Here is a 12062-nt window from a genome sequence, read left to right on the forward strand (position 1 = left end):
GGGCCTATTTCACAAAACATCGTAAGTTTACGTCTGAAACTACAGGTGTTTAACATCTATTTCACGCAGAAAATTACCTCATTACAGAAGATGGAACATTTTAAGTACAAAAGAAAATTAAATATGTGTATTTCAAACTATATTTGTTGTACTATTAGTAGAAATAAGAATTGTGGTTGAATCGTAGATTTACGTTTATGTCAAAAACTAGGCTTACGATGTTCTGTGAAATTGGGCCCAGATCGCATAAATTTATCACAGTTTGAAAATGTCTTTATCACTATATAATAGTAAGATTGAATAGGTATGTAATAAATAAAATGGCAAAACAACTGTTAAGTGGTTCTGTCTGTCTGTGTCTTGCACTCACGTCACTGTATTGGTTTTCCAGTGTCGGTGCCGTGATGCTAAGCCGAGATGAAACAACTGTTAAGTAGTTCTGTCTGTCTGTGTCTTGCACTCACGTCACTGTATTGTTTTTCCAGTGTCGGTGCCGTGATGCTAAGCCGAGATGAAACAACTGTTAAGTGGTTCTATCTGTCTGTGTCTTGCACTCACGTCACTGTATTGGTTTTCCAGTGTCGGTGCCGTGATGCTAAGCCGAGCTGAAAAAACTGTTAAGTGGTTCTGTCTGTCTGTGTCTTGCACTCACGTCACTGTATTGTTTTTCCAGTGTCGGTACTGTGATGCTAAGCCGAGCTGAAAAAACTGTTAAGTGGTTCTGTCTGTCTGTGTCTTGCACTCACGTCACGTCACTGTATTGTTGTTTGGTTCCAGTGTCGTGTCGGTGCCGTGATGCTAAGCCGAGATGAAACAACTGTTAAATGGTTCTGTCTGTCTGTGTCTTGCACTCACGTCACTGTATTGTTTTTCCAGTGTCGGTGCCGTGATGCTAAGCCGAGATGAAACAACTGTTAAGTGGTTCTATCTGTCTGTGTCTTGCACTCACGTCACTGTATTGGTTTTCCAGTGTCGGTGCCGTGATCTGTCTGTTAAGTCTTCTGCTGTGTCTTGCACTCACGTCACTGTATTGGTTTTCCAGTGTCGGTGCCGTGATGCTAAGCCGAGCTGAAAAAACTGTTAAGTAGTTCTGTCTGTCTGTGTCTTGCACTCACGTCACTGTATTGGTTTTTCAGTGTCGGTGCCGTGATGCTAAGCCGAGCTGAAAAAACTGTTAAGTGGTTCTGTCTGTCTGTGTCTTGCACTCACGTCACTGTATTGTTTTTCCAGTGTCGGTACTGTGATGCTAAGCCAAGATGAAACAACTGTTAAATGGTTCTGTCTGTCTGTGTCTTGCACTCACGTCACTGTATTGTTTTTCCAGTGTCGGTGCCGTGATGCTAAGCCGAGATGAAACAACTGTTAAGTGGTTCTATCTGTCTGTCTGTGTCTGTGCACTCACGTCACTGTATTGTTTTTGTCCAGTGTCACTGTATTGCCAGTGTGGTGCCGTGATGCTAAGCCGAGATGAAACAACTGTTAAGTGGTTCTATCTGTCTGTGTCTTGCACTCACGTCACTGTATTGTTTTTCCAGTGTCGGTGCCGTGATGCTAAGCCGAGCTGAAAAAACTGTTAAGTAGTTTTGTCTGTCTGTGTCTTGCACTCACGTCACTGTATTGGTTTTCCAGTGTCGGTGCCGTGATGCTAAGCCGAGCTGAAAAAACTGTTAAGTAGTTCTGTCTGTCTGTGTCTTGCACTCACGTCACTGTATTGTTTTTCCAGTGTCGGTGCTCAGATGCTAAGCCGGGATGATGTCACTGACGGCACTGGGCCCATCTGGATGAGCAGTATTGACTGTAACCCTGGTTCGGAGGACAGCCTCACAGACTGTGAACATCATGGCTGGGAGCAGGACCAGGAGATCATTCTCAACAGCGACAACTGTCAACACAAAAATGACGTTGGTATCAGATGCGAAGGTAAATAGCAGCAGCGGTTCCGCGACTTTTTCAGGGAGGGAGGGCTTTTGGAGGGCCCCTCCTCCCCCATTAAACCTTTTTTTTTTTTTTTTTACTGTATTAAATTTGATAAAATCATACATACATAGATACATACATAGTGTGGGTTGTGCCCCCCCCCCCCCACCACCACCACCACCACCAATATGGGGTTGCCCCGCTATAAAATCCTCGCTACGCCACTGGGTAGTGGGGAGGAGGGGACGTAGTTCAATGGTAAATAGCCCGAGTAGTCTGCCGTTTGACAGCTGGCCTGGTGCTTATAAAACCTTTAGAGTCTATAGTCCGTCCCACATGAATCACATTTTTTTCATACTATGTAATTTACTATAAGTTATTTATTTCCGAGCCGACTGATTTGTAAATTGCACCTTGCACCCACAAATTGTATTTCTTTGTTATTTCCAAAACACTTTTACTTTTCTTCCAACCTCAAACCAAACTGGAAATTATTTAGAATTTTTTTTAATAGAATGATGGGACGGACTATAGACTTGAGACAAATAGAGTCTGAGACACCATTGTCATGACAACGCCATACAAAGTGTATGCATATGACATCATTAGAGATGTTTTATAATAAGCACGGGCCCTGGATGGACATTTTGGACGGTAATGATCGCATTCTCACTCGGAGATAACTGGGAAGGCAACGATTATTGCTTCATTACATCAATAACCCTATGTTTGACGTTAAATACATTTACACAGATCATTTTCCAGTTGATAACAAATATTTTACATATTAATAATTATTACACACACTACAGGATGAAGCACCTTCGTATTTAATTGGAACATTGGTGAAAGTGCCCGTGGTGCTCTCTTTCTATCTGTAGTGTGTGTATTAGTGGTGAAATATTTGCTGTTAGCAGACTCTAAACTGATCAATGCGATGGTACTTTCTCTGTCTCTCTCTATCTCTCTCTCTCTCTCTCTCTCTCTCTCTCTCTCTCTCTCTCTCTCTCTCTCTCTCTCTCTCTCTCTCTCTCTCTCTCTCTCTCTCTCTCTCTCTCATATATATTCTATCTGTTTCTCTCGACCAAGCGATGAAATAACCACAATATATGTTGGTTGCCAAACATCTCTTGTTTCAAGAATGTGCCGGCTTTCCGTTAAACAAACATTTGTTTCATCTAGGCGATATTTATTCTGACCTCAAGATTCGACTTAGGAACGGGTCGCATGAGCAGGAGGGGAGGGTGGAGATATTCCATGACAACCAGTGGGGCACGATGACCGACAACTTCTTCTACCATTTGGCGGCAAAGGTTATTTGCAGAATGCTCGGCTTTCCAACGTAAGTTCTTTACCTGCTACTACTTTTATCACAGGTGAGCAGAGGCGGATCCAGGTGGGAGTGGAGGGTGGGCATGGAGACCTGTCCTCCCCTAAAAATATCCAGCTACCCCTAGTGTCACGGGGATTCTATAATACCCGTAACTGAATAAAACACGATTATCAAAATATCTCTCCTAACTGTATATCTATTAGATCTCTCTGTAACAGGCTGTTAAACCCTAGTATGGCTCATCTCTAGGTATGATCAGAGATACGATCTTATATAAAGTATATATTATTATAGCACGTTAGCTCTCTAGAAACACAACAAAAACACAATACACTTTGGAATCTGTATTAATCTACGCTGACAAATGTACAGCCGTAGTAGTAAATTAATAACAGCAATAATAACAACCCAGAACTGATCACTTAATTAGTTAATCTCTAGGTGTCTAGTTACACAATATGCAAATCACTTCACCGTTACACCACACCCACACGTGTGATAATTGAGAAACGCTTACAGGAGAAGTTAATTAATAAAGGAATTACAACACCATTCCTAACTGGTTAATTTTTAATTAACCCTTACTACTCGTTCAGTAACTTGTGATAATTTAGGAACGCTTCTTGGGGAACTTAATTAATAAAGGAATTACAGCTCTATTCCTAACGGGTTAATTTTTAATTAACCCTTAACTACTCTTTCAGTAATCTGTAACACAAAATTAATACTGGTACCTATCACAATAACGACAATAACCTACAGTTTACCTAGGGTCTTCTAGGATGACTGGCTAAGCTTTATATTACCAAATACTCATATAATGTTAGAACAAAAAGTCTACGATTTACTTCGTCAGATGACCGAAGACACTGTCTAAAGAATATTGGTATAATACAGTATTAAAATATTTAAAGTCACATCAATCACATCAAGGTTATACACAGAGCAGAAATGATATTTACCAAGTCCTAACGGACTACGTTAGTGATCCCCTGGAGCCGTCCTAATTCGTTCTCCTAGATATCTCTAAATTCTAGCTATTTATTATAAATCAGGATTTTGCCTGGGGATACAAGGCGGTACCTCACGTATCATCTCATATTCTACCTCGGTATATTTCTCTCTGATCGTCAGTCTGGCTGTCGCCAACCGCGAGCAATCTCCTGGCCATAAACAGCACTACCGGAGATATTACGTAACTACTAGCCACATGGCCTCTGCAGCTGGCTGAGGGTGTGTATTGGAATGTCCGATCGTGCGAAGTATTACGTAACAAGTTGCCCATCTGGGCTACGGGCAATAAACTGCACACGGCCCTCTAACACAATTAAAATCGCCACAGGCGAAACAAATTTAAGAGCATGTTCCGTGACACCTAGTTTCAATGGGATGCACTTTTAACGAGACAGATCCACGTGCCCTTTTCCCGTTGACTAACTAATCATCGGCTATTGGATGTCAGGCATTTGGTAACTCTGACATAGAATCTTAGAGAAGAAACCTGCTACATTTTCCATTAGTAATAAAATATATTTAATATGCACTTTCCCACAGACATGAAATCACATACCATGACAGTTGCGTTGCACTGGTTCGAACGAGAAATAAACCAGTCAACGGAATGGATCCACCGAGGTGGTTCAATCCTGCGATAGAAGCGCCTCAGGCGAGCGCTCAACCAACTGAGCTAACTGAGTTTAACTCCCGCCCAATCACCTGGATCTGGACGCTACAAATGGCTAATTTTATCTTTAATAACTATTTTATATTCGGTGACAAGATAACATTCCACCTACAGTACGCGAACCAACCATAATTGCGTCTAGACGGCGACTCTGTCCAAGCTAGACGGATTCTAGACTAGTCGGCAAAATTTAAAAATTTCCTGTTTAGACGGTTGATCGGCGGTAGCTGCAGACACTGAAAACGTGCACGAGCTACTTGATTTGAGCCTCTAAGCTTTTTTTGTGGGTTTTCAATTGCCACTACATGATGTTATACAGTAATATGACGTCATATTTAGCAGTTATTTAGTTCCTTTCTGAAGATAAGTACAGACTGAAACATGTAAAAGGATCATCATTTCTTTAAATAGTTTTTTAAAATACATATATACTGTACACTTGTTTTCTTTTATCATTTTTATTTATATATATATATTTATTTCACGTGGGGTTTTTTAAATCGCGATTGACGTGTTTACGTGTTCGCACTACATTGAAAATAATAATTAAATAATAGATTTTTATTAACCAATAGCCCTTGTAAATCGTTCAGTGGGAAACGATTACAATAAACAAACAGGAGTGTATGGAGAAGGAAGAGTTCTTCGGTTTACTAAGGAAAGAAGTGAAATCGAGAGAAAAAGGGGGAAACGAAAGAATAAGCTTGCTTTTGCGTACGTGATAATTAGCACAGCAGTGGACAGTTCATTTCATTTGTGAGGGGATGTCGAATCTGTTTTTACGTTTACTACATTTAAAAAAGTTAAATAAATAATAATAATAATAAAAGAGAAAATGATAAAAATAAGTGTTTTTAAAAGGAGGGGGAGGGGGGGGAATACTGCGTGTTAATAAATATTTTAAAATAATAATAAGTTTGCTTTTGCCTACGTGATGATTGTCATGGGCAGCTATGGATATTGTTTTATTTGTCGGAGGGAACCAGGTTCCCAGGTCCTGTAGGAATAATATCTGGGAGAGGGTGCACAACTTAGCGGGGGATCACAGCCCCCATAGTGTGGAGATGGGACACAGGCCATATTTTTACTTTATTTTTGTCCTCGAGTGCTGCTGCTGCTCCCCTCCCTCCCTCTCCCCCCCCCCCTCCCTCCTCCCCCCCCCCCCCCCCCCCCCCCCCCCCCCCCCCCCGGGGTCCAACTAAATTCCCACAGGCCTGGGATGTCGAATTTGTTCGCTGGGGCGTTAGTTTTCAAATTTTATTAATTTTCTTTTTTAGCCAATAAAATACATTACATATATGGTATTTGATCCCCGCTAAGTCTATTGGTATGTTTTATGATACCTTTTCAGGTGTTGCCACAAATTTTGGAGCAAGTAGTATATTGTAGTATTTACTTAATTTTTTTGTGTGTCTTCATTAAAGTTTTCAACAATAATAATAAAATGTGACTACAAAACTCATTGTATATTCACCGCCGATATGACCAACGATCCCAACGATCGCGGGTTACATGTTGTTTACGAGTTTTGTTAAATAAATGTGTGTTGGCGTGATTTCCAAAATGAACATGGGTACAGGTTTTATCTGGAGCTACTGTTGTTGCAGATGTATTCTCTCTAACACCCATTTACCTTATCCTCCACTAATTGTACCAATATTACCTGTAAACGTGTACCGCCGATTTGACCAACGATCACAACGATCACGGGTTACATGTTGTTTACGAACTTTGTTAAATAAATGTGTGTTGGCGTGATTTCAAAAAGGAACATGGGTATAGGTTTTATCTGGAGCTGTTGTTGCAGATGTATTCTATCACCCATTTACCTTTTCCTCCACTAACTGTACCAATATTACCTGTATACGTTTACCGCTGATTTGACCAACGATCACGAGTTGTTTCGTCTGCGAGCTACTTTGTTAAAGGGACATTCGCGACTTTGCTGCAATTTTTAAGATGTTATTGACTAACAGATACTTTTTAACGATTGTAATTATATATCAAATATATTTTTCTGCATAAAATATTAGTGGCTGTATATTAAACGTGTTTCTGATCATTCTAATATTTGTACTAAGTTCATAAAGACAGTCAGAAAATATACTAGATACTAAGTTATAAAGGTCTTATTTCATCTGCCGTATTATTTTATTTTTGAACTTACTGTATTAAACACCTATGGGGGGGGGGGGGGGGGGGTCCTGAAAGTGAAAATATAAAACAATAAATATAGCATGGATGAATCCAATCTTCAGACTGCTGTTGTTTCTCCACTCCCGCTGCACTGAATTTTATGTGCTTAAAAAGGAACAGCTGCGAGACAAAATTTGAATTAAAATGTTGTTGTTGTTGTTTGGGTTTTTTGTTGTTGTTTTTTTAAATCTTCACTATATTGTAAATACTAATATATTTGAAGAAAAAGACCTTAATAAAAAGTAAATAAAAGTAAATAACACCTGAAATAACCCCAGAACCCCTCTATCTGTCTGCCACTACATGATGTTATGGTAAACATACATGTATAATGCTATTGTTACAGATAGTGAAGAAAATGTAAATGAGGGCTAGCAGGAATATATCCACAATAAAAACAGCCTCAAATAAAACCTGAACCCTAGTTCCTTTTGGAAATCGATTAACAAAGCAGCTTGCAGACCCGCGATCGTTTGGGCCGTTGGTAAATTAAGCCGCAAACATAATTATATTGCAGGCGCGTGTGCACAGGGGTGTGCTTCAGGGTCTACCCTCCTCCCCCTTCCCGAATTTGCGAAGCATGACCCGACATTCCCTAAAAAATCTCACCAGTCTAGACACCGGTACTAAATTTTCTGCACATGCGCCTGTGTACATTGTTTTGTAACCCCCACCCCCCATAAACGTAGCTTTCCAGTCTAGACCCCCCCCCCCCCCCCTGCTAACATTATTTAAAAAAACACCCTAAATAATAATACATATAATAATAATACAAATAAAATGAAGTTTTTGTTAGCCGCTTGTGACAGACGTCACGTAGGCAAGCCACATGCACATTTATTTGTCGATTTCACTTCTTTTCTCTCAAAACCGCAATCACACACACACACACACACACCCCACACCCCACACCCCCGCCCCCCAGACACATGCAGTGATGGTCCTTTTCCTTTATAGTTTTCCTTTTTCAGCTGTCTACAAGGGTTGTCGGTCAGTTAAATTACATCATGTGTTTTGGTTTTAAAATTTATTATAGTCAGTATAGAGTGAATGATTTAAGATGCCAATCGGAATATATCAATAACAGAAGTTTTAGGATAATAATTTAATAATTCTGCTTTTAAAACGTATGTCAACGCAGCGGCATACAAGGTTTTTTTTTGTTGGTTTTTTTGTTTTGTTTTTTTAAATTAAATTAAATTTATAACATATCGGCAGTTAACAACAACCGACAGATAAAGAGGTCACAGATTCGCAGCAAAGTGACCGGTGTGAATTTGCAGAATCGTAGCAAGTTGTTACTGGTGTGGAACAAAATAGTCTGATAGCCAATTTGGTTTTAAACATCCGTCCCTCAAACCACTCCCCTTCCCATTTTTTTTTTTTTTTTTTTTTTTTTTTTTTAAATCGATGGCACATCGAAAAGTCAAACTGATCAAACTGATCCCCATCATATATAATGAATTCTTCCACAGCTGACGATATTGCCACTATGGTTGGTTCGTGTACTGTATTTGCGGTTATGTATTCGGTCGTGGTTATGTTGACATGATAGTCACCTACTTGTCCAACCAGAAGGGTCTATAGGTATTGCCTCCGTCTTTCCATCTGTCTGTCTGTCAATCCGCCTCACCTATGTTTTTTTAGCCTCTTTTTTAAATGTGTCCTGAAAAGGACAGACCCTAGTTTCAACCCGTGAAAATTAGCACTAAGTTTAGTTAAAGGGACAGATCCTAGTTTCAACCCGTGAAAATTAGCACTAAGTTTAGTTAAAGGGACAGACCCTAGTTTCAACCCGTGAAAATTAGCACTAAGTTTAATTAAAGGGACAGACCCTAGTTTCAACCCGTGAAAATTAGCACTAAGTTTAGTTAAAGGGACAGACCCTAGTTTCAACCCGTGAAAATTAGCACTAAGTTTAGTTAAAGGGACAGACCCTAGTTTCAACCCGTGAAAATTAACACTAAGTTTAGTTAAAGGGACAGACCCTAGTTTCAACCCGTGAAAATTAGCACTAACTTAATTAAAGGGACAGACCCTAGTTTCAACCCGTGAGAATTTAGCACTAAGTATAATTAAAGGGACAGACCCTAGTTTCAACCCGCGAAAATTAGCACTAAGTTTAATTAAATCTACAAACTTGTAGCACATTTGGATAAAGTTACAACTGAGTGAAACATGAGTCTGTCACTTTGAAATGATGAAATACCTTCTAAAAATAGACTAAAACTCGACTCCATAACTGTTACTTCTCAGATGCACGTGCGTTTTTAAAAACATGAGAGATGCATTTTATGATATTAAAAACAACAGGTGATCAAAAACACTTCGAATCTATGGAAATTGATAATCTAAACAATAAAATATAAGTAAAGTATAATTTCAGTTATCAAAAAACGGCTCTAATAGTAAAAAATATGCCTTAGTGTTTAAAACCTAGGGTATGTCCCTTTAAGATAATCAGCTGATATTTTGTGTATAGCTTTATCATGTAGATTAACAGATCAGGATTTGAACTAAATATATGGCAGAGGTTTGGCTCTTGAACTTGGAAGATTCAAACATTTGTTGGGTCATGTAGGTATATGTATTGTTTTAGGAGTAATTTCAGAATGCTTGTTGACGTTATCATCATCATCATCATAATCGTCATCATCATCATCATCGTTGTCATCATCGCCATCGTCATCATCATTATCATCATACGCTTTGTTGGTACTATGAACATCAAAACTTTATCATCATCATTATCACGATTGCCATTACCATCAACATTATTCATCATCATCAGCATTTTCAGCATTATAATCATTATTGCCCTTTATAGTATTACCATGATTGTCACTATTATTATAGTCACCATCACCATCATCATCATCATCATCACCATCACCATTATCATCATCACCACCACCATCATCATCTCCACCACCACCACCATCATCATCATCACCACCACCACCATCATCATCATCTCCACTACCACCACCATCACCACCACCACCACCACCATCATCATCTCCACCACCACCATCATCATCATCTCCACCACCACCATCATCATCACCACCATCACTATCACCATCATGATCATCAAAACCATTATCATCATCATAATCATCACCATTATCATTATCGCCGCCACCACCATCATCATCATCATCACGACCATCATCACCATCACCACCATTATCACTATCACCATCATCATCATCACCACCACCATCATCATCACCACCACCATCATCATCACCACCATCACTATCACCAATATCATCATCATCACTATCATCACTATCACCATCACCACTATCACCATCATCATCATCACCACCACCACCATCTTCATCACCACCATCACTATCGCCATTATCAACATCACCTTCACTATCACAATCATTACCATCATCATCATCACCAATATCATCCAGCTCAACACAATCATCATCATCACCATCAGTCTCATCATCAACACCATCACCGTCACCACTATCAATCACTATTACTATACACTTACTTTTGCTGCATGAATCTTCCCTTCAGAGAGGGTGCCACACCACGTATTGCGGGCTACTTTCCGGCCGGGACGGGCCCATTGTGGGTGGATCGACTGTTGTGTAAAGGGGACGAGACAAACATAAATGAGTGTCAGTACTGGGCTTGTGACGAGAACAGGAGAGCCTCATACTACCACAATAAAGACGCTGGGGTCACGTGTGGAGGTAATGTTGCACTTGTTTCTTTGCTTTCTAGTTGTTTTTTTGGTGTTGTTGTTTTGGTGTTTTTTTATTGGTTTTTTTTTTGGGGGGGGGTGGTTTTGGTTTTTTAACAACAAAACCATATTTTAACGAATTGCGAAATTATTTAATATGATTAAAAAATAATACGGCTGTAGCTTGTAACAATATATAGAGGTGAAAATTTACTTGACCATTGTATTTTTAAAAGAAATGCAAATAAAAAGTATCTTTAATTAATAATTACTTTACAATACTGCAGTGCAAATATACCGGACAAAACCAACAAATACAAAACGAATCGACCGGCAAGTTTACAAACTTACACTCAACGAAAGGACATTGTGTAATCATTATTTTTAGATTCGTATTCAGTCAGTTTTAGATATTTTATCGTAATTGCACTGTGACTTCATATCCATTTTTATTGATACAATTGTTTAAATTACTTCTTTGTTTTTTCAAATACAACTAAATGCATTGGTAATCATCAAACTTAAACTCGTAATAATTTACAAGGCAGATAACTGATTCATTAATGTTCACAAAAATATAAATATGATTTCTATATTTTCATTCTAGTTAAAATACGGTGAAGGTATGAGTTTTCACCGAATGTCACTCTTATGGTTTCTGCAGATCTATATATTTCATTGCTATATATGTAATAAATAGTGAAACACCCAGACACCCACCCTACATTCACACATCGCATTACATCCTGAAAATATGGTTTTCACTCGTCACGAGTTGACATAAAACTCATAACACACCATCTTTTTCGTTTTTTAAAACATTTTTCGCTTATCCTATCGGCACGTAAGGCCATGACACATTTATTCCGTTGGAACTTGACTTTTGACTATGGAATTTTGAAAGAAATATGAATAAGAAATTATCTGATACATTTATTAAATGTATAATTATTTAATAATATTGCTGTGCACATTGTCCAAACAATAAAATATGCATCTAATTCAGTTAAACTTTTAACTTACAATCAACAACAGGACATTGTGTCGCTATTATTTAGCTTCGTACTTTTGGGGCAGAACGTACGTGTAGCCCAGTGGTAAAGCACTCGCTTGATGCGCGGTTGGTCTAGGATCGGTCACCGTCTGTGGGCCCATTGGGCTATTTCTCGTTCCAACCAGTGCACCACGACTGGTATATCAAAGGCCATGGTATGTGATCA

The 12062-nt window shown here is 39.0% G+C and overlaps 1 protein-coding gene across 1 annotated transcript in view; it reads left to right on the forward strand.

Annotated features, from left to right (window-relative positions):
• The window catches only part of LOC121385141 (scavenger receptor cysteine-rich domain-containing group B protein-like), an 80450-nt gene that overhangs the window by 56059 nt on the left and 12329 nt on the right, over positions 1–12062 (forward strand). Inside the window, exons 10-12 of the mRNA XM_041515678.1 lie at positions 1724–1920; positions 3100–3259; positions 10674–10852. Of these exons, the coding sequence (XP_041371612.1) occupies positions 1724–1920; positions 3100–3259; positions 10674–10852 (536 nt within the window). The remainder of the gene's footprint in view (positions 1–1723; positions 1921–3099; positions 3260–10673; positions 10853–12062) is intronic.

This window comes from Gigantopelta aegis, chromosome 11, assembly GCF_016097555.1.
Source record: "Gigantopelta aegis isolate Gae_Host chromosome 11, Gae_host_genome, whole genome shotgun sequence".
In the NCBI taxonomy this organism is placed as follows: Eukaryota; Metazoa; Mollusca; class Gastropoda; order Neomphalida; family Peltospiridae; genus Gigantopelta; species Gigantopelta aegis.